At 39.0% G+C, this 27,286-nt stretch overlaps 3 protein-coding genes across 3 annotated transcripts; all 3 read right to left on the reverse strand.

The window, feature by feature from the left end:
- Positions 1-1,088: 1,088 nt before the first annotated feature.
- Positions 1,089-2,733, reverse strand: LOC120278904 (S-norcoclaurine synthase 1-like). Its single transcript, XM_039285647.1, has 4 exons — positions 2,403-2,733; positions 1,923-2,173; positions 1,530-1,848; positions 1,089-1,437 (listed from the first exon to the last, which is right to left on the reverse strand). Exons 1-4 carry the CDS (start codon positions 2,676-2,678, stop codon positions 1,186-1,188), a joined length of 1,098 nt encoding a protein of 365 aa, XP_039141581.1. The 5' UTR covers positions 2,679-2,733; the 3' UTR covers positions 1,089-1,185.
- Positions 2,734-17,988: 15,255 nt separating this feature from the next.
- On the reverse strand, positions 17,989-20,419 carry LOC120278673. Its single transcript, XM_039285403.1, has 3 exons — positions 19,291-20,419; positions 18,727-19,026; positions 17,989-18,110 (listed from the first exon to the last, which is right to left on the reverse strand). The coding sequence occupies exons 1-3, from the start codon at positions 20,417-20,419 to the stop codon at positions 17,989-17,991; spliced, it is 1,551 nt and encodes a 516-aa protein (XP_039141337.1).
- A 3,145-nt stretch (positions 20,420-23,564) lies between these two features.
- Positions 23,565-24,896, reverse strand: LOC120278674 (codeine O-demethylase-like). Its single transcript, XM_039285404.1, has 4 exons — positions 24,781-24,896; positions 24,278-24,528; positions 24,038-24,203; positions 23,565-23,795 (listed from the first exon to the last, which is right to left on the reverse strand). The coding sequence occupies exons 2-4, from the start codon at positions 24,310-24,312 to the stop codon at positions 23,565-23,567; spliced, it is 432 nt and encodes a 143-aa protein (XP_039141338.1). The 5' UTR covers positions 24,313-24,528; positions 24,781-24,896.
- Between the last annotated feature and the right edge of the window lie 2,390 nt (positions 24,897-27,286).

A 27,286-nucleotide genomic window follows, 5' to 3' on the forward strand; every position in this document is an offset into this window, starting at 1 on the left:
TAAGGGCACGGGCCAGTTAACCCCATCAGGCCCGACCCGATAGGTTGCGGTTGACCGGCCCCTCAACCCAGACCCGGCCCCAGCCCAACAGGAATGTAGAATCCACCGGTACGTGTTGACCCGTTTGACCAGACTATCTAGGTCAGAGTTGGGCACAAACTGGCCCGGCTCCCTATTGACTTGGTGAGCCGGGCCGACCCGGCAGGTTTGACCCACCGGGCCTGTTTGGCCTGCCCAATAAAAAAAATTTAAAAATTCTAGAAAATTTAGAAAACATAGAAAAAAATTATGAAACTAGGCCTGACCCAGCGGACCAACCTGCTGGGTCACAAGTTGGGGAAACCCTAACCCGTAACCCAGTTATCTACATGACGGGCTAATTACAGTTCATTGAACCGGTAGGCCTAGTTTCCGGCCGATTATGGGCCGAGCCGGGTTTGGACGGCTCGTGTCCACCTCTACGCTTTCTTGTCAGGCCTCACAAGAGGTGCTGATTTTTTAGCTGATATGTCAACCCTGCTGCTACCAAGACACACACCTGCACCAACTTAAAAACTTTCAGGAGACTTCTCCACATAGGAAGGGACTTCAACCCAACATTTTGACCCTGCTGCTACCAAGACACACACCTGCACCAACTTAAAAACTTTCAGGAGACTTCTCCACATAGGAAGGGACTTCAACCCAACATTTTTGACCCTGCTGCTACCAAGACACACACCTGCACCAACTTAAAAACTTTCAGGAGACTTCTCCACATAGGAAGGGACTTCAACCCAACATTTTGTGTGTAGTTGCTTAATTGTGGAGATCATTGCATAATAATGAAATAATTTGAACTGCTTGTTTAACCACACGATTCACATCATATCTTTTAGTGCAATTTGACACTGACATTGTCGATTGTTTTCTGTTTTTCTTTATTCTGAGTTATTTTTGTCAAATCCTTTTTCACTCTGTTTTGACTCACACTAATATCATATTTACTTATTACATTCTGCTTTTTTTGTGTTATTTATCAATGACTGAGATAACCATGACAAGCAAGCAAGAATTTTCTACTTTAAGAATAAATCCGATTTGGAAAATTGAAGACCTCAATTCTGCATTATCTTTAAGTTCATTTTGTCTACTTTATTTTCATTACATCAAGTAATAACATAGTAAGACATGCATCAGGGGTGATTAAACTTCTAGTTTCATATAATCCAAGATGTTTTTCCCATCATCTTTATGAGCAAAGACCATCCTAGAATAATCCTGGAAGCTAACAGTCTTATAGTAAAATGGTTCACTCTTTGCGGGTGTCTCTGCCGGAAGTGGGCCTATCTGTGCATCAGCCCTCGGGCCATGAAATGTGGCAATCGAAAAGCGTTCTTGCTCTGAATTTACAACAGCCCTGTGTTCAAGGCTCTTGTATTTCCCATTGCTCATTATCTGTCAGAGTAGAGTAAGAAATCAGTATATCTATTTAGCTGTTATTAGCAAATGAATAAATGCAATGTTGTTAGTTGAGAGTTAAATTTTACCTCAATGATATCTCCACTGTTGACAATGAGAGCACCAGGGAGTGGATTGATTGGAAGCCAAACACCATTCTTTTTAATCTGCAATCCATGAACTTCATTCACTTGAAGTACCACTGTTAGGCCTACAGTATCAGTGTGTGGGGGTATTCCCAGCACATTGCTTGCATGAGGACATGGAGGGTAGTAGTTAATCCTTACAGATTGCTGGCAATCCTTAAAATTGTCAATGAATTTATCAAGTTTCAAGCTCTTTCCTATTGACTCAAACACAGTGTTTGCCACTTTCTGAATTTCTTCAGTGTACTGATCCAATGCATCCCTGCAATTTAATTTATTATAATATAAAGATACTAAATATTTATTTTGAAGAAATAATAAGTTGAAGAAGTTTACTTGAATGTGGGTGGATTTTGGGTCCAGAGTTTCATGTTCCTCCCAGCAACTGTTCTAGTAGAAAGGATGTACTTTTCCCCACTCACGACTTTCGGTTTCTCTGAGATGACAAAGGTTTGGGCATAGCCTTCAAATCCAGTGTTTGGTTGTTTTGCATATACTTTCTTCTCCTCCAAAGGCAATCGAAAGAACTCAATGATCGCAACCTTCATATTCTCTATGGCTTCATCAGGAACTCCATGGTTAATAAGCTGCAAGAAAACAGTTTTAGACTACTGAATTCTACTTCTTTATGAACACATATCAGTATCATCCTACTTACAATATGTATCACATTTAGATATACTCAAACCTATGATTAGAATTTTTACATGCATGCCTGATATAATTCAACCAAAATTAAAGCTTAATCTAAGAAGTTGAGAAACACAAACTTGTATACTCATGTAAAACTAATAGTTACTGCAATTAGAATATCACCAGAAAGTATCCCCAGTCTTCACATGCCAAGCTGAGCTTCGCTATCTCTTCCTCAGATTGCTTACAAAGTCTACTGAAATCTATGATTGGAAGGTCACCGGGACCAGCAGCAGCACCATTCAAAACAAGACTATCATTGATCTCAGGTATAACATACTTCTCTGGGATCTCAGTGCAGTTATCTGAAGCATCGGCAATGGATTGAACATTCGGCACTGGAAAAGTTCTTGTTGCTGTGTTCTTGAGGTTCCAATTATCATTTCCTGCTTCCACCATGATCGCTCCAAATTAAGTTCTATCAACCACCTACAATGCACCTTGAGAGAAAACTTGTCACCATCGTCTTACTATATATAATTTCTCCTTTAATTAAGAAGGTCTTCAATATCTTTCAGTCCGTCAGGCCTCAAATCACTTTTAGCTGAGGCCTCAAATCACTTTTAGCTGAGGCCAATTTAGGTGAAGTATGGACAATGTAGTTTGTGTATTTTTCCAATGATATCTTGATGCGTGTTATAAAAATAAATAAAAAAATATATAATTAATCCTAAACCCACCTCTAGCTAGCTTAAATTATCAATATGACACTTGTAACTTGTAAGCATCTTATTAATATGTACAGGGAACTGCATGCACTGTTGGTACCTTTTTTCTTTCTTTTTTTTTTGAAAAAGTGGATAAACCACGATAATTAAAAAGAAAGGAAGAAGTTACAACAAAAAACCCACAACACAGCTGTGGGAAAGGACAAACACAAACAACAACAGCAAAACCACAAGAAGTGGTAGTACAAGAGACACAGACAAAGAAAAAACAAAGATACAAAAAGAACCAAACACAGAAGTAACGGTACCCAAAAGCCGCCACCCCACTCAGAGACCACCCAGCTACTCTCCCGTGTGCTGGACCTGTGTCCCCTCAGAAGGCACAACACCCCCTGTCTCCTCCACCCTCGGACCTAAGAAATCCAGACTCCGACGGATGGTAGTGATGGAATCCTCCAACTTGACTTTGGAAGTCTCCCCAGCTGAAGAGAACCAAGTCAAAAGCATATGAGCAATTTTAATGATGAGAGCATGCGCAGATATGTAATTAGCATTAAAAATGCAATCATTTCTAGCCAACCAAATATTCCACACAATGGCTTTCACCACAAAGTCCCCCATAAACCTACAACCAGGTCGCACTAAGGATCTCCAAGTACCCTAAGCCGAGATAATGGTCAAAGGAGGATCCGGAAGCTGAAATAGATGAACAAAGTAGCCCCAGACCTGCCTAGCAAGAAAACAATGAAAGAACAGGTGATCTACAGACTCTAAATCTGCATGCCACAAAACGCAGGTGGCAGTAGGTAGCCGGTTACAACTTCTACTTGCTAAATTCTCAAGGGAGAGGAATTTATTTTTCCAAGCAAGCCAATTGAAGAGATTGACTTTTTTAGGGCACAAGTTACGCCAGAAGAAACCCGCCACTGGGCAGCGCAACCCACCATCATTAAGGAAGTTGTAAAAAGATTTGACCGAAAAAGAACCATTTCCTGTCAGTCTCCACCATTTTTTATCCACCAACCCCCTGTGGCCCCCTGCACCGGATCACGGAGATCGGCAAGAACCAAGATGCGCATAAAAGGGCATTTCTTCAAAAAGATGGAGCATCTCACACACCGTGCCGTTGGGCGCCGATGATCTTCTAAACTCTTCCGGCCAGATGTACATAGGGGCTTGTCCATTAACCCGATGGGTCTTTTCCAAAAAAAGTGTTTCGTCCCCCGAATTAACACCTTGAAGGATACTGACCTCTTAGAGCCGTGCAAAGCGACTCAAAACCCCTTTCCAGAAGAAGGATATCCTCCCCGCTTGCCTGGGGAACAAGTTCCATCGATCTAAACCATAATTAAACTTAACAATATCCGCTCCACACCAGGTCGGATCCGACAAGTACTTCCACCACCATTTGCCTAATAATGCCAAGTTAAAATTGTGGAGCTCTAAAATACCCCACCCTCCCTGATCACGCGATCGACAGAGATTCTTCCACCCCATAAGTCTACTCTTAGGATGGTCAATGTCAGGTCCCGACCATAAGAAGTCTCTTCTAATACTGTTAATCTTTTTGATGACCCAACAGGGCAATCGGAAGGGAGACATCCAATAAGTGGGGATAGCAGAAAGGACAGAATTCACCAATGTAAGCCGACCACCTAACGACAGGTAATGCACTTTCCAAGTGGAAAGTCGCCTTCTTATTTTAACAATAAGCTCCTCCCAGTCTTGCCTTCTAGGCCTACACCCCGAGATCGGAATACCCAGATATGTAACAGGAAGGACCCCCCTGCCACAAGAAATTGTGTCTGCAGCTGCCTGGTCAGGAAGCAAGTCCCGAGAAGAAGAGTATAAGCAGGTTTTTGAAAAATTAGTGGCTAAACCCGTCATCCCCTCAAATACTAACAATATAAGTTTCACCACCCACAAATCCTCAAGGCCTCCCGTAGTCAAAACCAGTAGGTCATCAGCATAATGAAGGTTGCACATACTGCCCATCTCACCTAAAGGCACCCCAATCAAAACCTTCGAGCAGAGCATGAAAAAACATCGAGCACAGCGCATCCGTAACAAGCACAAAAAGCAAAGGAGATAGCGGGTCTCCTTGTCGTAATCCCCTTTGATATCGCACATACCCACTAGGGGAACCATTAATCAGGATAGAGGCCTTGGATGAAAACAGAATGCTCTTGATCCACCTGATCCACCGGTCCCCAAATCCCCTTGCTCGAAGTAAATCAAAAAGGAAATCCCAGTCAACTAGATCAAAAGCCTTCGAGAAATCAACTTTCAGGATATGGCCCGGCAAACGCCTCTTGTGAATACTGAAAATCAATTCTTCTGTCGTAGCAATGTTATCCAGAATGCAGCGCCCTTTTAGAAAGGCAGATTGCTCTATACTAACTAAGGAGTTGATGATCTTACTTAGGCGAGAAGCCAGCATTTTCGAAATAATCTTCAAGGACGAATTGATCAAACTGATGGGCCTATAGTCTCCAGGGGTTTCAGGCGAAACGACTTTAGGAATAAGAACAATAGAGGCCCAATTTATTCTTTCCAAATTCGCTCGGTGTAGATAGAAGTCTTCACAGAGTAGAATGAGATCCGGATGAATGACATCCCAGAATTGTTTGAAGAAATAGAATGGGAACCCATCCGGCCCCGGAGCTTTATCTCCCCCCAAGTCAAAGACAGCTTTTTTGATTTCCTCAAGTGTGAAAGGTCTCTCCAATGCAGATAGGTCAAGCAAATCTTTGTGGCCAAACAATTTATGTAGGTCAACATGAAATCTGGTCGAACGCCTTTGGCCAAATTGAAGCTTAAAATGCCCAGTGAAAATTCTACCAATATCACGAGGGTTCTCAAAAGTGACATCGTTCTTGTGCAAATAAGGGATGAAATTGCGGTTTTTACAACCATTTGCCACTGCATGAAAGAACTTGGTGTTTTCATCCATATCTTTTAACCATTGAAGTCTAGACCTCTGCTTTCATTAAATCTCTTCTCGCTTGTGGATAACCTTTAGGTTATCTAACAGGTCTCTCTCTTGTCGGGACTCATCCAAGGACAGACTTCACTCCTCCTTGGCCAAATCCAGAACTTCTAGATCATGTAGAAGCGAAAGCTTTTTTAGTTTGATAGAACCGAAATCGTGCTTAGCCCAATGTCTAAGACGCGCTCTGACCCCAGCAATCTTTTTGGAGAAAATGAAGGCACCACACCCTACAGGTGTAATTTCAGTCCACCATTGTTGCACCAAGCCCTGAAACCCCTCCATCGTAGTCCAAGCCATCTCGAACCGGAACGGTTTAGGATTGAAAGAATGATAACCCACTTCCAGCCTAAGCGGCCCATGATCAGAACCCAGTCTGGGGAGGCTGGTCTGCACCACCCTAGGAAAGCAAGCTAACCAATCGTTGTTGACTAGGAAGCGATCAAGTTTGACCCAGATAGGTTCAGCTTGACCATTTGTCCAGGTAAATCTTCTGCCCACCGAAGGGGGTTCAGTAAGACCCATCTCATGCAGAAAAGTTTTGGCACATCTGATATCTTCCAAGTTGGGATTACCAGAGGGTTTATCCTCGGCTGTGAAAATAGCATTAAAGTCCCCAGATACTACCCATGGCCCAGGGCCCGCACCCCTGTTGGCTTTAAGCTCCTCCCAGAAGGCCTGCTTGCGAGATCGCTCATGAGGACCATAAACCATTGTACAACGCCAACTAAGATTATTGGATTTAGAAATGAAATCCACCGACAAACTGAATCCCCCCACCCGTGCTAGATTCCCAAGAAACAGCCCGTTGTTCCAGCCAATAGTGATACCTCCCGCCGACCCTTTAGCCGGCACGTAAGTGAAATGATCGAGGTGGCCCCCACCGATCTCCCGCCAAATGGTTTGATTAATTTCCTCCAGTTTTGTTTCTTGAATACAACAAACCTCAGCATGGTGGATCCTAAGAAAATCTTTAACTAAAAACCGCTTAGATGACCCACCAAGCCCCCTAACATTCCAATTGATTAAGTTAATAAGTAACCAACTAGCAACCTCGAGCCTCCAAGGAGGTCGACTCTGCTCCAATAGGGCAGGAAGCACGTGACTTTTCTAACAATCGAATGTGATCAATGCAATCATTCTCAGAAGCAGTAAAGGAAATGCCACATACATCACAATAACTTGCAATTTGAACATTAGACCAATCAGAAACATATAATGGTTTGGCACACATACCTGTGTCACCACCGCCTCCAGAGCCTTTCTTCTTTGCTGATTTAGGTGGCTCCGCAATGTACCCTGCCTCCTCAGTGAACCGAGTAGAAGGTTTTTTCTGTCGTTCACTTTTCCTAGTCCCGGCCGGTTGCCCCACCACTGCAACATCCTTTTCTCTGTGTAAATCCGGCATCAGCTTCCTAAGATTGATCTCAAATTCTGAAATTGAATCATCAGATTCAAAATCCTGATCCGATGATTGATCATCAGCAGTCCGAATGTCAGACTGAACCGCCTCGATGGTCATCTCCGCACCCTTGATAACCTTCTCCTCAGTTGACACCATCTCTGGAACCAACACCCAAGTCCCAGCCAAGAACTGCCAAGTGAAGCCATTCGGAACCGCCAAAGAAGGAACTGCTGACTCATCTTTGAAATTCACCTTTGTAAGTAAAGGAGGGGGACCACATAAACTCTCCTCTAGCTGGACCTTATTAGTTTCCACCTCAGGCCCAAGCCCGATATCTAGCACACCAACCGGCCCGAGATCCCGATCCAACCCAACATCACTTGTATTAGACGGCCCAACTCCCTTACAGCCCACCTTATCAAGAGAAGATGTGAGCCCATATGGGTGGTCCACATCACTCAGTAATAGAGGGTCCAAATTGGCCACCCCGATCTCAGAGTTATTATGCTGGCCCGAACAGAAACTAAGCCCAACAACTTGGGCCACTGGATCCTCGTTAACCAAGGTCTCAAGAGGAGGCTTATCATGTTCCAGCGCACACTCATTCTAAGATCCCGCAGGCCCATCAAGCAAATCACTATCGTGAACTAGCACACTTATGTTCCGAGAATCCGCAGGCACACCTTGCAGATCACAAACGTGCACCAACGCACTCTCGTTACGAGTACCCGCAGGCACACCATGCAAAAGCCTATCGTGCACCGGCGGTCCACAAGTATCATGCACCGCCTCCTTAACTTGTCCACACTTATCCTTAAACTAAACCTTCCCAACCTTAACATGTTCCACTCCAACCTTGACCAATCCTCGGCTGCCACCTTTCTCAAGCTTAACCTGGTCCAACGCCTGCAACGGACGAGCCCGCCATTGCTCGACACGTCTCCCAGCCGTACCCTGCAAAGCCCCACCAACCACTTTGTCAGCGCGTCTCTCGGGAGACCGAGCCAAGGAACGTCCATCGGACCGTCTCTTGCCTGAGTCCGGCTTACCCAGGCGACGTTCCGACACCCGAGCACGAAGGAGACTAACGTCGGTGCCACTGTGGGAGTAAGGCTCCACCATCACCGACGACTCCTTTGACCGAGCATCAAGAGCACCACTAGTCCCTTTTTCTTTCGCGGGGAGACGCACCGGCATCTCGGGGCCTCTCCTACAACCCGAGTGGGAGCTAAGCTCCACCACCCCGAAACTAGGAGAGCTACTAGTAGCACCATCCTTCGGACACAGCAGCGCTTTACCTCTCCCCGTCTCAACCTGCGCCAAGGGCCCAACACCATGAACTTCGTTGTCGTTTGTCACTAAAGCATAACGGCCCAATTCCCTACGATAAGTCGGAATTAACCCGTGATCCTCAGTGAACAAAACCACATATTTCCTCATTCCCATACTGAAGTCGAGCTCCAACGACAACGCCACCCCTGCCCGACGCCGCACTAGCGCCGAAATAAACTACTTGTGAGGAAGCTCCGCCTGTGATAACGCAACCAATTCTCCCATTGGTCGCGTCACCTCGGCGAGGATGTTCCAGCACCAAGCATGGATAGGCAAGTTCCAAATCAAGATCCACCTGCCCTCCCCCGAAGCTCTGCCAACGGCCCCCCAGTTCCGCCGACCATGGGGCGATTTTTAGCACACAATGCCCGTCTTTGGTCATAGTCTTGAACTTCCCCATCTTGCACAGCTCCTTAACGTCCTTCCTGTTCACCAACGGTAGCAGAAAGGTGCAATCGTTGAGCGGAGTTATGGGTCCGGCCAGAGATATATTAATGAGGGACGGGACGACGGCCAACAAGTTGGCTTCGTTAACGAATCCCTCCTCAAGAGATAGCACCGCCACCTTTGCCAGTTCTTCACGTAATTCCGACGACTCTGGAGATAAAGAGATTGAAAGCGAGGCGTGGTTGACCTTCAAACCCCTCGGAGCCTCTTGAGAGGTTTCCATCACAACAGCAGTCGATACACCTGCAGAGGATCCCTGCTGCCCAGCGTGCTTAGATCGTACATGCACCTTTTTCCTATGTGGGCTTCGCTTCGTCACCACCGGACAGTGAGCAACCATGTGGCCGACGCATGCGCACCTCAAACACACGATTTGATGACGGCATTCCGCCATTTTGTGAGTGTTCCTGAAGCATCGGCCATAAGAAGAATCTTTCGGCGAGCGCGGTCGCTTGGCCCCAGAAAGCTTAGGTCGATCAGAAGAATCCCGCCTCACCGCTTGATTTTTCGCTGGAGGCTCTCCTGAAGAAGAAGAGCTTGCCGCTTGAGCATACGATATCCCTACCTGCGTTTGTGAAGTCCCTCCCAAATGCGGAACACCGAGAGGAAGAGAAGAGGATGAGGTCTTGTCTGCCGCTCGAAGCTTGCCACCCCCTCCGCTGCCGTCACCGGAGTCGCCCCAGAGGCTCCGCAGTAGACTCATAGTCGAACTCTTCATCCAAGCCCAAGACTAGTCTTCCTTCCCTCCCTCTCAAACATCCTCCAGGGATTTTAGTCTGTAAATTTCTGCAAGGCAACGATTAGAAATGACTGTTGGTACTTCACCTAAGGTTCCACATTTTCAACGAAATATTATTTAAAAAAAATTGGTTAAACCACAACTAAATATTACTCATACGTTACATATTACAGACTCAATATAGTAAAGTACACAGTTGAAAAATTGCCGGTCTAACTTTTCTAACTTCCATTCATTCTTAGAGCAAGCCACTTTTGTTTTTATATATTTCTACTGTGTACTGATTTGCATGGAAGTCACACATGTTATGTATTTTATAAACAACAAAATTCAAATTAATTAAAAAAAAATGAAAAGACTCAATAGTTTATAAAAATGTATAGGGAAAGGATGCAATGGTTTATGGAGGATCATAATGATTCATGAAATATTTTTTTTTTAAAATCACAGTTTTGTTAAAGCACCAAAAAAAAAAAAAGGAGGCTCAATATTTTTCAAATTTTACTTTTGAAAGGTTACAACTCTTTCCAAAGATTATATAGAAAACTATAAATAATCCCCTTTACAAAACATCGGAGTATGTATTTTTTTTTTATAAAAAAGTGAATAAACCACTATTTTATTAGAAACAGAAGGAACAAGACAAGACTGACACACAGAAGAAAACAAGCACCAAAGCTAAATGTATATAACATTTGAAGTCTCTCACCAGCAGTGACGCACTAAGAAAAAAAGAAAGAAAAGAAAAAAGAAACAACGAGGGAACGGAAAAACAACTAGATCGGCGAAGACATCTGTTTGGAATCACAGGTCTGCCAAAGCTGTCTGAAGGAGCTGATCACTCCTAAGCTATAGTAAGTCTGCATCGTCTGTATCAGTTGTGACTCTTGCGCTCATGAAATTGAGGGAACGCTTAATCCTCTCAGAAGCTTCACTGAGTGTTTGCTGGTGAGAATCTAAAATTGTGGAGCACCAAGAAAGAAGCATATGGGCAATTTTGATAATAACAGTATTAAATAGTAGAGCAAGTAATTGAAATACGCGAATGTTTCTTTCCAACCATATATTCCAAACAATGGCTCTGGAGATTAAATCCCACGACATTTGTTGATTAGTATTTAACGAAGGTAACCAGAAAGTCCAAATACTAACAACAGATGGTGGATACAAGTGAAGATCAAGTAATTGGTTGAAGAAAGACCAAATACGCTCGGAGTATGTACCTTGATTGTGTACATTTTGAGTGTTTCAGTATTCATATTTAGGAAACTTCATGCAACATACAATCTCATTGCCAAACACTGCCTTACACAGTGGAAAAACATATGAGCTTGAGTGGCGAGTTGAAGGGTTTAATCCCACAGTCAACATGACTATAGCAATATTATGCAACACCGTAGGAATACTATATAGTACTTTTTATTAGGTCCTCTATGAGAAAAGTCATATTTCCATCCTTCAAAAATTGGAGAGCAAAAAAATTTATCATTATGGGGTTATGATCACTGATATATCATCTTGAGCACACGTAACAGGGTGTCATTGCCCTGCGTGTTAACCCGCCACACATGGTAAATCTCTAGGGGTTATAAGCCACCATAACTGATGCAGCACTGTAACTGTCTATCCCTTTGACAAACCCTTGTGAATGGCATTTGTCGTCTTTGCAAATATATATATATATATATATATATATTACATTCTTATTTATTTAGATGGCGTGGTAAATAGCAATGTGTTGCATGTCATTGGGGCGATTGGTTGCAGCAAGTGGAATGGTTTTATTGCTAAAGCCATGCACACCCTTCTTTGAGTGTGCATCAATCAGATTGGAGAAGGCAGATAATCCTCGGAAAATTGGGAGAAATATTGATTCTTTGCATGCAAAATGACTAATTTGCCCTAGTATATGGTAGACTCATATAATCTTTAAAATATATATATATAATTAATTTTTAATATGATAATCATTGAAATTAATATCGTTTATTTATTTAAATAGTTAATTTATTATAATTAAAATACACGGTTTTTAAAGTAAATCATGTGATTTAAGTAATTATTATAAGTATAGTTGACGTGAATAATAATTTGAATTAAATATTTAATTTAAATATTAAATTATAATAATGGAAAAAATTATATCCAAAATATCTTATTTAAATTTTTTTTTAAAAAAGACGACAAGTGCGTGTCTGCGCAAAAAACTTATTTTGATGCTGCTAACCACTTGAGCCAAGTGACTTTGACAATTATAGCATTCACTCGTTAACTCATTATTTTACACAAATATCATTTATTTATTATAAAGTATACGTGTAAATTTTTATAATTAAAAATAGTAATAATTTAATCTACTATTCTATTTTATACATAATATTATTTATTACATTAAGGATGTCATAACTATTTTACCACAGTTTTCTTTTCTTTTATTTATCTCATCACAATCAATTACCTCAAAATTAAACCAAACACCCTTTTATTAATGTCATTTGTTAGTGCAACCGCACTATTTATTGGCATAATTTGACACCTAGGCCAAGTGACGTGGCAACCAAAGTGACAAAGTATAATTGATGATGTGGCAAGCATGGTAACATGGCAAGGAGACTTGGAGTGCAAGGCAAACATCTTGAAGATCTTGGTGGAGCTATTTTTAGTAAGTCTCTAACATGGAGCCAAATATCTTGAAGATCATGGTGAAGCTATCTTAAAGATCTTGGTGGAGTTATTTTTGGCAATGCATTACAACTTGAAGACAAGATCATATCAAAACCATATTTAGGTGATTTGATTGAAGACTAAATATGGTGGAGCTTAATTAAAGAAAGATCTATTCATGGTGTGAATGAAGATATGATTTGAAGAATCCTTGATGAGAATCATTGAAGTCCATTAACGGCAAGATTTGAGGACCAAACTTGGGTGAATTGAAGATCAAGTTTGGAGAATCTTTGAAGACCAAATTTAGGTGAATTGAAGACTAAGTTTGGTATGTTTCATTGAAGACGCACAAGGACGTGTGCCCCTTGCGAGGGAACTGCGTGATGAGGAACTGAAGAGGTAGGCTAGTTGCGGCGATCGGGATCGGGAGATTTGGGTCGCGATCGACTCGGACTCAAGCATGACCGGGAGGTTGATGGGTCTTGAGGTCATTCGCAACGTAAACGTAACTCGACTCAAGTCGTAGATCGAGACCATGTTGCAATTCATGTTACAACGAAGTTGCAACCTAATTTCGACAGTGTTTTTAAATTAGTAGCCAGGAGATTCTAAAAGAGGTATGTGCTATATTTGGGACGTTGAGGCGTCTATATAAGTTACGTTGCTCGTAGATTGTAGGGGTGACTCTTGGGTGACTCTTGGAGGAGAGTGTGTGAGCACCAAACAATCTAGAGAGGGTAGTGATCTTTATTGTTGAGAGTGTGAGTGACAAGTGTTTGTACTCATCTATTTTTACCTCTTTTAGTGGATTGTTTATCTCCGTGTTTGGCTCCCCAGACGTAGGCGAGTGAACGCCGAACTGGGTTACCAACGTTGTGTGTCTCCTTGTGTTTGTTTGTGTGCTTTTTTTTATTGGTTTGTGTGAGACTTCTATGAGTGCTTAAGTGTTACTTAATACCCACAAACCACACCGGAGGAACTAACATCATTTTTTGCTATTAGATAGCCGCTTATAGTTCCATTAAACAAGACTGCTCAGAGTACTAGAAATTAAACATTTTTTTATTTTTTGAAAATACTAGGAACCATAATTATTATTATTATTATTATTATTATAAAATGAATAAATTATTTTTTTTAAAATACTAGGAACCATAAGTATTATATCATTTATTTTTAAAATAAAATAAATAAATTACAAATTTATTAAAAGAAAAAAATTACATAATATACATTTTGTGTTCTTATTATTTGGAACCAGTAGTATTCTTATTATTTCTTGACTTGTTCTTATCCTGCTTACAATGGTCCATCTAAGAATTGATTGATCATTGATGCCTATATATTTTTGTGTGTTCCAATTCAATAAAGGTGTAAAGGGGTTTTGTTCTTTCTCTCTCTCTCTTATCTTCTCCGTTCACAAAGTCAATTGTACTTATGATGACTTCCTACAATTAAACAACAAGGTGACAATCGAAGTGGTGGGCAATTTTTCTTCTTCCATCAGTGATGGATATATAGCTTGCACAAACAAATACAAATATTGATGTCATTGATGCTGTCATAATCCTCTTGAAAAGCTATATCAGCAGTGTCAGTGTGGTTTATCCACTTCGGAAATATATATATATATATATATATCAGCAGAATATATATGTCACACTTGTTTAACGTATTCTAATTAATAGCAAACACTTTTAATTCTTACATATCAAGCATCCATGTCATGTGTCATATCTTCTTCATATTAAGTAGTTTACACGGCAGAAATTATGTGATCTATGATGTGCCACAATAACTTCGATGATGCATCAAGAAACTCGGCATCTAAAAGAATGACACAGCCCAATTAATGTTGTCCCCCCACCTAAATTCTATTAATTGCTTGTCTTGCTTAACAAACCTACAAGAATGTGTTATTCAACATAGCATTTACTTAATAAATTAAGGGGCCGTTTGGTTCGCGGTAATGTAGGAGGATTACCATGTGTTACGTGGTAATATGAAAATATTACCATGTTTGGCATTGTATCAGTGGTAATCTGTATGGTAATATCACATTACCAACTTATAAATATTACCAAGAAAGTGGTAATCCTATTACCACCAAATTTGGTGTCTATCTTGGATTACCGTGGTAATCTTATAACTTTTTATATTTTAACAAATTGATTACCATGAAAACCAAAGTAATAAAAGTTCCCAACCAAACATGGTTATATTAAATTACCGCAATATTCCCACCCATATAACATTCTCACTCATATTACCATGGTAATCTCGTTACGTGGTAATATGTCATTAACACGAACCAAACGGCCCCTAAGTACTAACACTTGCCAATATTATTTAATCATCATTCCTAAGGTCTTTAAGAAAACTTAATATTTATCAATGCCAAACAACAAGGAGAGACCAAAGATCGTTTGTCATGCTTGTTTCAATTATGAGTGTATCGTTGTGCTAGTTTGAGGACTTTGGTGTGAAAATTGGATTAAGGTAAATTTGAAAGATGGTATAGTAATAAAGAGAATTGGATTTAGGGTTTCCATGCAAAAGTTTGAAGTTTGAATTTAGCTTAATGAAAAATATAGAATCGGCGAAAAGAAGTTGCAATAAACTTTCAACTGCTACAAGCTTACTTTGCTTCAATGATATTATATTGGAGGACCATCTGTTTATTCACTATTCTTTTGCAGTCCAAATTTGGGATCACTTCCGTCAAACCCCTGCTTCAGCAGAACCTCCAGCGTTCCTTACAGACTTGTGGGGTCCTTGGAGGAGCAAGATAAGAGGGGGGATGAAGGAAACCCGGGACATTTAATCTAGGGTTTTACTTTGGAATATTTGGCTTGAAAGGTGTAGAAAAATCTTTGATGATTGCTTTGGTACTGCTATGTCTGTGATTTTTAAAGTTTCTAATATGTTCTTGCTTTGGGTGTCTGCAGTTCCAGAGCAGAAAAGACAAAAGCTGGAGGAGTCAGCCCAGACTGTCAAGGGATGCCTGGAGTTTGCAGATCCTAGGAAGGGTGAGCTAAGTAGCCCCTGAATTTCAAGGGGAGCGCAAGCTAGATCTTATTGTGCCTTCACCACTGATCTCCTAGGGGTTGTCTTTTATCTTCTAGGGGCAGTCCTTTCAGTTCGTGTTTGTTTCTATTACGTTCCACCTCTAGTGGACTTTGTTTTGTTCTGTGTTGTTTTTGCTTGTTCCTGCCTCTGTGGGACACCTCGCTGTTGGGGATCTTTTTGTAGGCTTTGCTGTTTTGTTTCCTGTTTGTGCTACTTCTTAATAAATGTGGTTTATCCACTTTATTAAAAAAAAAACCATAGAACGTTGAATCTTACAAGGTTTTTTTTTTTTACAAATAGGTAATAAGTGCCACGGAGATTCTAAAAAAAGGAGCCGTTATACCTAGGACATGGAAATGTCTATATAAAAGACCCTGCTTTGAAATTTAGAATGTGCCATGAGTGAGAGACCCAAGTGTATGAGTCGAAGAGAGTGGTCTGACAATTTAGAAAGGGTTATTCTTTGTTATTGTGTGAGTGAGAGTAGGTGTTGTACTATTCTTTTTTTCCTTTTTTTAGTGGATTATTCTTTCTGGGCTCGGCCTTAGACATAGGCAGGTTGTGCCGAACTAGATAACCAATTTATATGTCTCCTTTCTCTTGCATATTTGATTGAGTGTGTGTTTACATTACATGAGAGGTTAAGCGAAAAATTACCACACTACTATCCCTCCTGGACGTAATAAAGATCTCCTAGATACATATCACGAATCACTTATCATGTGGTAGAATTTGAATCTTGTTAAAGATGCTAACCCTGAAGAATCCCGAGTCTTCACAAGCCAAAAGTGAGTTTCGGGATCTCATCGTAAATGCTCACTATGGCTTCACCTTTATATTTCATTACAGAAAAAAGCAACTTCCACATTAATTAATTATCAACTATTTTAGGTGGTATGTGGATTTCCATATAAATTACTAATTCTTGTTCATACAATTAAATCATTAAGCCAAAGTTGTTACACGCAAGAAAGAGTCCGTGATCATTGGCAACATCATTTTTCGCAAGGCGGATCATTTTTAAGCATGTAAGTCGTTCTTACTTACTGATTTGCGCCAAGAAGCACATAGGAATAAATACAATGCCATTCTAGCAATAATTTTAAGAAGATGGGAACAATGTCGCAAGCATCAAAAATTTTTTTTTTGAATAAAGTGGATAAACCACAAATTTATTAAAAAGGAGCAAACTGGAAGCAACAAAGTACAAATGAAAATACAACAAACACTGGAGCAAAGCAGAAGTCTGTTATCCTCACCAGAGATGAGAATAACAGAGAACAAGGAAAGCAAAAAGAAAGATAAAAGAGGAGCAATCTGAAACCGGCGAAGTCAACCATATGGAGACACAGGCCAGCTCAGAGGTGAAGGTAACGGAATACTCCTGAATCTGATCGGGCGCCAGATCACCGGTGCAGACAGAGGATCTGGAACTGAGGAAGTTTAAGGAACGCTTGATCTTCTGAGTACCCTCCGAGTCATTCAAAGCGTGGGAGTTAGAGTCTGCAGTAATCCAAGAAAGAATCATATTAGCCGTATTATAAATTGTAACAGAAGATTGTGAACATTTTTGGTTAAAAATACGGTTATTGCGTTCCAGCCAGATATTCCAGAAAATGGCTCTGGAACAGAGGTCCCAGATATTTCTGAGGAGAGAGTAAATAGAGGGAATCCAATTGGTCCAAATGTTATATACTGAGGAGGGTAGAGTTTCGGTATCGAATAAACATTTGAAGAATGACCAAATTCGCTCAGCGTAGAGACAGTTTAAGAAAAGGTGGTCCACTGATTCAGTGTTATTATGGCAAAGGGAACATGTGTCAGTGGCAGAAGGGTTGCACCCTTTTTTGAATAGGTTCTTAAGAGTTAGAATTTTGTTATCCCAAGCAAGTCAACAGAATAAGGTGATTTTGCTAGGAGACTTAGTTTTCCAGAAATTGGGATAAAGTTGATTGCGAAGTCCTCCATCAATTAGAAAATTGTAAAAAGATTTGACTGTGAAAGTTCCATTCTTTTCTAATGACCAGGAGTAAGAATCATCATGATCATTGGAACAATCCCGGTAAAAGAATTTAGAAGTCTGGTAAGATCATTTGTAGTGGCAGATCTAAAGAGATTACCACAGGAGTTGACAATATGAATAAATTGTTTTAAGGTAATCCAAGGGTAAGGGACAGGTCAGAAGAGAGATTCATAACAGCTCAGGTGACCCGCCTCTAGCCATCTATCAAACCAAAATAGAGTTTTTTCTCCATTACCAATTGATTTGGTTAGGCAGGAACGGAATGAATGAAGTATGGTATTAATTCCTGCCCAAAAGAACGATTTATTTCTTGGGGGTTGTAAGAAAAGAAAGGTTGGGGAATCACTGTATAAATAATTGGCTTTAATGATCATGGACCAGCATGAATCTGGTGTAGTAATGAATTTCCACCACCATTTGCCAAGTAAGGCTTTATTGAATTCCTGAAGATTAAGAATGCCCCAGCCACCCATGCTTCTGGGACGACAAATTCTGTTCCAAGCAATTAATCTTATCCCCTTAGAGCCCAGGTCCAGACCTTTCCAAAGAAAGTCTCTCCTGATTTTGTCAATATCATGTATGACCCAGGTAGGGAAGTTTGAAAAACCGACATCCAATAAGCGGGATGGAAGATAACACGGAGTTGATAAGAGTTAAGCGACCCCCCAAAGAGAGATAAATTGCTTTCCATGGAGTGAGTCGAGTACGAACAGAATCAATCAACATCTCGATCGGCTCTTCTAGGGCTGCGCGGAGAGAGGTACCCCTAGGTAAGTGATGGGGATACAATCTCTATTGCAATTAAGAATTCTTGCGGAGGAGGAATTTGGTTGATAACCGAAAAAGGTGGAGTAAAGGCAGCTTTTTGAGAAGTTGATTGAGAGACCGGAGCAGCCTTCAAAGAGGTAAAGAATTAATTTAACAATTTTAAGATCTTCATGTCCACCGCCCGAGAAAATGATAAGATCATCAGCATATTGTAAATGGCAAATGCTAGTAGATTGGTCAAGTTGTACCCCGATCAGTACTTTGGAATGAATCGCGTGAAAGAACATTGCACTAAGGGTATCAGCCGCTAGGGCAAAGAGAAGAGGAGAAAGAGGATCACCTTGCCTTAGACCTCTTTTGCAGCGAATGTAACCCTGAGTAGTACCATTAATGAGAATTTGAGTTTTGGCAGATTTGAGAATTGTGTGTATCCATGAAATCCAACGATTACCAAAACCTCTAGCTTCTAGAATCTCAAGTAGAAAATTCCAGTCCAAGGAGTCAAAGGCTTTAGCGAAATCAACTTTAAGAGCGTAGCCAAGAATTTTCCTTTTTTGAAGATTGAAAATCACTTCCTGAGCAGCAATAATATTATCAGCGATACATCTACCCTTAATGAATCCGGATTGAGAATTATCCACTAGTAAGCCAACCTTTTGGCTTAATCTAGAGGCAAGAATTTTGGAGATGATTTTGCAAGTGGAATTGATAAAGGTGATGGAGTCCGAATTCGAAACCTCGGTTGGGGATTTGGTTTTTGGCTATAAGAGCAATGTGAACCCAGGTTGAGACGCTCAAAGTTTAAAAGTGCCATCATAAAAAAATCACTACATATTTTTAAATAAATCTCTCTAAATAAAACTCCAATGTTTTTGAAAGAAGAATATAGGGAAACCATCTGGACCTGGAGCTTTATCTGCGTTAAGATCGAACACAGCATTTTTGATTTCATCAAAAGAGAAAGGAAGTTCTAGCGAAGAGAGATCAACTCTATCTTTGAAATTAAAAAGATGGTGCCAGTTGAGTAGAAATCTATGAGGGATCGGGGTACCAATAAGGTTCTGGAAGTGATCAGTGAAATTTTTTCCAATTTCTTGATTACCCTCAATCCAATTCCCATTACTTCGAATTCTAGGAATAAAATTTTTATTCCTCCTGCCATTAGCCAGAAGGTGGAAATATTTAGTATTTGCGTCACCCTCTTTAAGCCAAGTAATTCTAGAGCGTTGTTTCCAGTAAATCTCCTCTTGTTTTAGTAGGATGTGAAGTTCAGATTGAATGTGGGCGAAACGGGTAGATTCATCCTCAGAAAGATTTCTACTTTCACGAATGGTATCAAGTGAATTTAAATCAGCGAGCAAACTTTTTTTATGAATGTTAGAAGCACCAAAATTTTCTTTTGCCCAAAGGCGAAGTTTAGATTTTAAGTAGGCGAATTTTTTGGTGATAATGTAGGCCCCACAACCAACAGGATTTTGATCAGACCACCAGCCTTGAATTAAGCTCTCTAGAAGATCGTTGGAATACCAAGATTTTTCGAATCTGAAAATTCTAGAACGAGTGTAGTGGTTGCCGAAATCCAAGTAAATGGGGGAATGATCGGAGCCAATTCTAGGAAAAGAACTTTGAATTGTTCTAGGAAAAAATAATGGCCAATCATGTGTGTATAAGAATCTGTCCAGTCTAACCCATAAGGGATTGGGTTGTCCATTAGTCCAAGTAAATTTGCGCCCATGTAATGGAGGATCAATAAGATTGAGATCTCCAAGAAACTGCTGGGCATTAGCAATTTCCCTTGGGTTAGGGATTCCATTATTTTTATCATTAAAAGTGAAAGAAGTGTTGAAGTCTCCACAAATGAGCCAAGATAATTCGTGTAAATTTCTGACAGTGCGAAGTTCATTCCAGAATTCAAATTTTAAAGTCCTGTCATTAGGGCCATAAACACTTGTACAAGCCCATTTAATGTTGAGTGAAGTATTTGTGAATTCTAAAGTGATAGAGAAAGTCCCCTTGTGAATTAAGGTACCCATGATGATGGAGCTATCCCAAGCTATGATGATGCCACCAGCAGACCCGATGGCCGGAAGATAATCAAAAGAATTCAGATTCGATCCACCAATTGTTCTTCAAGTGGAGCTATGAATTTCATTGAGTTTAGATTCTTGTAAACAAACAATATCTGCTCGTGAAGAAAAAATTATGTCTTTAACTAAATGGCGTTTAGAGGGTCTGCCAAGACCCCTAACATTCCAACATAGAATAATCATCAAAACAGATGAGGTCTAAATGTCAGATCTCGAAGGAGATCCAATCGAGGAAGAAAAGGTTCCAGCCCTAGAAATTTCTAGACTGCGAACTTTATCAAGGCATTTAAGCTTATGGTTTGGGGAACCTTGGAATTTAATACCACAAGCATTGCTGTAATTAAAGAATTGTGTATCATTCCAAGAAGAAAAAACAACTGCATTAATAGAATTAGGCGTACCGTCTCTAGGATCGTCAGGTACTTTCTTCTTTGAGGATCTGGGTGGGATAGGAATGAAGCCGGCTTCTTTGTTCCAACGACTAGAGGGCTTCTTTTGTCGATCACTTCTTCTAATTTGCTGTTGAGCCTGGTTAGGAATGGTAACAGCGGCAGGAAGCTTCTCCTTGGGCAGGGTGTCATGAGCTTCTATTCCAATAATGTCTGAATTACGATCCATATCCCTGATAGAAGAATTCCCAGGAACAGGGGCAAGATTAGGAATCAGGTCATCCGGGAGAATTTCAGATTCCAACTGATGTAAATTCTCCTCGTTCAAAATAATTTCATCATCTGCGATCCCATCAAAAGGAATGTCATCATCATCCCCCCAGTCGAGCAGCTCATCATCGGAATGATCTAGGGGAGTGACAGGTGGGTTAGGATTTTGAGAATAGAATTTCTCTGAATTAATGGTAGGGACCAGGGTCCAACCACCATGAACAAAGATCCAATTATATCCATCAGGAATAGGAATATTCGGAGGTAAGGATTTTAGATGTGTAGGTAATACATCTGAGTTATTGGAATCAATCTCTAATGGAATAACAATTTCCTTGCCTTTGATTTTAATTGAAGGATCTGATAAAGAAGTGGTTTGAATAGGTGCCGAATTAGGAGGCAAATCCGGATCCGGATTTTGTATAATTGGGCTCGAGTGAGAATGGGTTGATTGATTTGAATCAATTAAAGTGATTAAAGAGTCAGACCCATCTCGAGGCAAACCCAACGCTGCTGATAGATCATCTTTGAATTCGGGTGCAACCGGATCCCGAGGAGCTGAAAGATCTTGGAAGACCAAGGATGGAATTTGGTTGCCTAGGGATCGGTTTGATTTTGAATTATTAAAGGAATCAGATTGGGATGGATCCCGAGACGAACCAGCCACCAACAAGCCTCCAATATGATCCGAAGAAAGCTGATCTCGAGGCAAACGAGTGGTCGTTGTGAGCTCCCTTCTCCACGTGAGCATTGTGCATGAACAAACGACGTCCCCTTCCTTGTTTCTCTCACGAAACCAAAGGAATCTGGGACTCGTCATGAATCAGCTCGCCGGGAGCTCCGGCTTTCCTTGACCAAGGAAAGGCCGTCCGAGCTCTTGTCGGTTGGTTGCAGGTTTCCCAGAGGTTCCGGTGGTCGGGAAGAGGAGGACACGACTGGATTCTTCACAGGAGCCGAACCTTGAATCAACTTCGAGCGAATAATCGGTTTGCCATCATCTTCGAGTCAAACTTTGAAGCTTCTTACTCCCACATCGACGATCATCTCAATAGGCAAGCATCAATTTATTTGAACTGATGGGAATATACTGTATCCTATTTATCTCATTTTCTGCAATTAGATAACAGTCAACAGTTTTGGTTGAACAAGTTACTTATATCAAATATTTACACTTCTGATATTATTATTATTTTTTTAATTTTAAAAATGTGAACAAGCCCTGTTGAGGTAGGAGTACAATTAGGGCAGAGCTAAAAAAATTTTTTAGAGGATGAGTAAAAAGTGAAAGAGACAAATAATAGATTGTCATAAATATTTTTTTAAAAAAATATTTTTTGTTAATAATATATAAACTAAATTCTTTAAAATCAAGTTGGCTAACAATAATTTTTTTATATAACTAATTATTAAATATCAAGAGGCTAAACAATAAAATTTTACAAATATATTTTTCTCAAATTATAATATTTTTATTATATTTTTAAACCATATATTTTAATTTGTAAAAAAACATCCAATTGGCCAAGCAATAAACTTTTGTCTAAAAAATACTATATATAACTATTTATAAAATATCAAAGGTTCAAACAATAAATTTTCACAAATATTTTTTTAAAAAATATTATTTTTTATATTATATGCATTAATTTATATATATATAATTAAAAAAATAATAACTAAAATTCACCCTCCCTAGCTTCCTCTGGGTAGAATGAAGTGCCCACCTTTTATTTATTTTATTTATTTTTAATAAAGTGGATAAATCACCAATTTATTAAAAAGATGAGAATAAAAAAGTACAACAGAGAGGGAACAAAAAACAATAAAAGACTGAAAGTAAATAACATACTGGAATCCTCACCATGGATGAGGAGAACAGTGAGCAAAAGCAATACAAGAAGAGAGAAAAAATAAAACAAGCTGGGCGGGTGAAGGCTACCATCTGGATTTAATCATCATTATGCGGAGTAGTTTAAGACACAAATTAAGCCAGCACTTTTTTCTTTCAGCTCTTAATTTAGCATCAAATTAACTCACCCATGAAAACGTACATTAATAATTTAAATCAACATAGCAAATTTATAGTAAATCATGCATCAAAGGTGATTAAGCCTCTAGTTTCATACAATCCAAGGTGTTTTTCTCATAATCATCTTTATGAGCAAACATCATCCTATGATAATCCTCGAAGCTAACAGTCTTATTTGGGTATAATACCCTAGTTGGTCCCTCTACTTTTCTCTCTCTTCCCTTTTGGTCCTCTATCGAAATGTTTCGACTGAGTCCCTCTATTTTTTTGAAAACGTGCTCACTTGGTTAAAAATGCTCAATCAGGTCCCTCTACTTTTTAGAAATGTGCCCACGGTGGGCGCATTTCTAAAAAGTGAGAGCGACTGACATTTTTAACTGTTTAACTTTCAAAGTAGGCTGACTCAGTCGAAAATTTCCCGAGAGAGGACCAAAAAGAGAGAGAAAGATACGTGACTATTTTGGTGATTATACCTATAGTAAACTGGTTCACTTTTCCCAGGTGTCTCTGCAGGAAGTGGGCCTATTTGTGCATCAGCCCTCGGGCCATGAAATGTGCCAATTGAAAAGCGTTCTTGCTCTGAAATTACAACAGCCCTGTGTTCAAGGCTCTTGTATTTCCCATTGCTCATTATCTGTCAGAGTAGAGTAAGAAATCAGTATATACATTTAGCTGTTATTAACAAATGAATAAATGTAATGTTGGTTGAGAGTTAAATTTTAACTCAATGATATCTCCACTGATGACAATGAGAGCACCAGGGAGTGGATTGATTGGAAGCCAAACACCATTCTTTTTAAACTGCAATCCATCAACTTCATTCACTTGAAGTAACACTGTTAGGCCTACACTATCAGTGTGTGGGGCAAGTCTCACCACATTGCTTGCATGAGGACATGGAGGGTAGTAGTTAATTCTTATTGATTGCTGGAAATCCTTAAAATTGTCACTGAGTTTATCAAGTTTCAAGCTCTTTCCTATTGACTCAAACATAATGTTTGCCACTCTCTGAATTTCTTCGGTGTACTGATCCAATGCATCCCTGAAATACAATTTGTTATAATTTAAAGATACTTAATAATTATTTTTAAGAAATAATAAGTAGAAGAAGTTTACGTGAACGTGGGTGGATTTTGGGGCCAGAGTTTCATGTTCCTCCGAGCAACTGTTCTAGTAAAAAGCGTGTGCCCTTCCCCACTCACCACTTTCTGTTCCTCTGAGATGACACAGTTTTGGGTATAGCCTTCAGATCCAGTGTCTGGACGTCGTGCATATACTTTCTTCTCCTCCAAAGGCAATCGAAAGAACTCAATGATCGCAACTTTAATATTCTCTATTACTTCATCAGGAACTCCATGGTTAATGAGCTGCAGGGATAAACAATTTTAGAATACTGAATTCTATTTCCTCAACAACACATATCGATATCATCCTACTTACAATTAGTATGTATTACATTTAGATATACTCAAACCTATGATTAGAATTGTTACATGCATGCCTGATGTAATTCAACCAAAATTAAAGCTTAATCTAAGAAGTTGAGAATCACAAACTTGTATATACATATAAAACTATTAGTTACTGAAATTTGGCTATCTCTTCCTCAGATTGCTTACAAAGTTTACTGAAATCTATGATTGGAAGGTCACCAGGACCAGCAGCAGCACCATTCAAAACAAGACTATCATTGATCTCTGGTATAACATACTTCTCTAAGATCTCACTGCAATTCTTTGAATCGTCGGCGATCGATTGAACACTCGGCGCCGGAAGTGATGGTGCTGTGTTCTTGAGGTTCCAATTGCCATTTCCTGCTACCTCCATCACTCCAAATTAAGTTCTATCAACCACCTACAAATGCACTTTGATAGAAAACTTGTCACCACCATCTCACTATTTATAAATTTCTTCTTCAAAACAGTCTTTAATTTCTTTCGGTTGATCAGCCTCAAATCATTTTCAGCTGAAACAGATTTAGGTGAAGTGCGAACCGTATAATTTGTGTATTTTCCAATGATATCATGACACGTATCCTAGAAATAAATAAAAATAATATAATAAACTTATTCCTATACCTCCGCCCTGCTACCTTAAACCACCAATAGGGCAGTTGTCAACAACTTATTAATTATATTAAACTACACATGCAGTTGGTACCTGACCTAAGTTTGCCACATTTTCAACAAAACATTTCCCACACGTACAATAAAGGCTTCTCAATTGAAAAATTGGCGGTCTGACTTTCTAACATCCATTCATTGGCAAAGCAAACCACTTTTTTGTTTTTTTAATATTTGTGCTGATTTGCACGGAAGTCAGACATGTTATGTATTTTATAAACTAGATATTTTCAAATTATTTAATAAAACAAGAGTGAAGAGAGTCAATGGTTTATAAAAAATTAAAATGAAAGGATGCAATGGTTCATGGAGGTTCATACTGATTAGTGAAACAATTAATTTAAAAAAAACTAGATAAACCACAATAACAAAGCATAAAACAGAGAACAAGAGAACTAACATGAGAGACTCAATATTTTTAAATTGTCGCTTTCAAAAGTTTACAACTCGCTTCAAAAGAGTATTTAGAAAATTATAAATATTTTTTTTTACAAAACATTCAAGTATATCAAAGAGCTCATAGCCTAGTGGTACTAGGCTTTATTGTGAAAAACACTTATTAGAAACAATAATGGTAACAGGTTACCAGTTATTGATGTGGGTTCGCAGTCCAAACCCCTAATTCCCGGTTGAGGGTTGTGCTAGTTGAATAATTAATTCCAAATCCGTACGCACACCCCTATATATTGCGCTTGTCGTTTTTTGTAAAAAAATAAAAACAAAAAAAAATTGAAGTATATACTTTAGTAGTGTGCATTTTGAGTGTTTTAGTGTTCATATTTTAGAAAATTTCATGTAACATGCATTCTCTTCATTTAAATGGATTGGGCAATGGTAACATGTTGATAAACTTTTTATTTTATGCAGTGCTCTACAAATAACTGTTTATTTACTATTTTCATAACATTCCAGTATAACAAATAGTAGTTATTTGTTAATCATTAAACAAGTTTGTTCAGCAGTACGAGTAATCAGAATTATTCTTGTTATTTCTTGAATTGGTTCTTATCCTTCTTTATGATGTTGCATCTAAGATTATTGATGATTTGATGCAGGGGTGGAAGGAGGGGGGCCAAGGGGGTGCTTGAGCACCCCGGCCCCCAACCAATAATATATATATATTCAAAGGATGAGAAAAGGCATAGTTAGAAGGACCCCCTTTCTCTTTACTTCTCTCTCTATATTTTTTTTTTCTAAAATAAACATTTTTTTACAAATTAATACCGATAGTTTTATTTCGATATTTTACAAATCTATTTATATAGTATAAAAAAATTATTTTATTTTCAAAAATTTATTGTCTAGCCCCTCCATTTATTAGAAATCAGTTTATATAGAATAAAAATTATATTTATAGATAAATTGTAAAAATTTATTGTTTACCCCCGTATTTTTATAAACTATAATATAACATATAAATAAATAGATATATACATATATATATATATATATAATATTTATAAAATTTTATTGTTTGGCCCCTTAATTTTTTACTTAGTCTTACAAAAAAAATTAATGATTGTATCCCTATAGCCTCTTTTGTTTTGTTTTTTTTGTTTTTTTTAATTAGATCTACCAAACAACAATGTCGTTCAACTAATTTGACAATATTTAAAAAAAAATTAATAAATCTCCAAAATTATTTTTAGTTCTAAGTTGACACCTTTTTATTTTATTTTTTTTCTGGTTCCGCCACTAATTTGATGTCTATATATATTTTTGCCTTCTAATTCAATAAAGGTGGAATCTTGTTCTTTCTATCTACTCTGTTCACAAAGTCAATTGTACTATAAATCAATAATGTATATATGGGTGGACAAACAAATATAGATAAGATGGCATTGATGCTAACTGTCATAATCCTCCTTTAAAAGCTATATGAATAGAACTGGTACAACGTATTCTAATAACAAACGACTTCTGGATACATATCGAGCAGTCATGTCATATCTTTTTCATATTATGTAGTTCACACGGAAGAAAATATGTGATCTATAATGTG

Source organism: Dioscorea cayenensis, chromosome 16, assembly GCF_009730915.1.
Source record: "Dioscorea cayenensis subsp. rotundata cultivar TDr96_F1 chromosome 16, TDr96_F1_v2_PseudoChromosome.rev07_lg8_w22 25.fasta, whole genome shotgun sequence".
NCBI lineage: Eukaryota > Viridiplantae > Streptophyta > Magnoliopsida > Dioscoreales > Dioscoreaceae > Dioscorea > Dioscorea cayenensis.

Coding starts and splice junctions, on each gene's coding strand:
- LOC120278904 (XM_039285647.1), bottom strand. CDS start 2,678: ATGGTGGAAGCAGGAAATGATAATTGGAACCTCAAGAACACAGCAACA. Junction 2,174..2,402: donor AAGACTGGGGATACTTTCTG/GTGATATTCTAA, acceptor GTTTTCTTGCAG/CTTATTAACCATGGAGTTCC. Junction 1,438..1,529: donor ACAGTGGAGATATCATTGAG/GTAAAATTTAAC, acceptor CTACTCTGACAG/ATAATGAGCAATGGGAAATA.
- LOC120278673 (XM_039285403.1), bottom strand. CDS start 20,419: ATGGGTACCTTAATTCACAAGGGGACTTTCTCTATCACTTTAGAATTC. Junction 19,027..19,290: donor TAACGCAGATAAAGCTCCAG/GTCCAGATGGTT, acceptor TTGGCTTACTAG/TGGATAATTCTCAATCCGGA. Junction 18,111..18,726: donor CAAAAGAGGTCTAAGGCAAG/GTGATCCTCTTT, acceptor TGCTTGGAACAG/AATTTGTCGTCCCAGAAGCA.
- LOC120278674 (XM_039285404.1), bottom strand. CDS start 24,312: ATGAAACTCTGGCCCCAAAATCCACCCACGTTCAC. Junction 24,204..24,277: donor CAAAATCCACCCACGTTCAC/GTAAACTTCTTC, acceptor ATTGTATTTCAG/GGATGCATTGGATCAGTACA. Junction 23,796..24,037: donor GTCCTCATGCAAGCAATGTG/GTGAGACTTGCC, acceptor CTACTCTGACAG/ATAATGAGCAATGGGAAATA.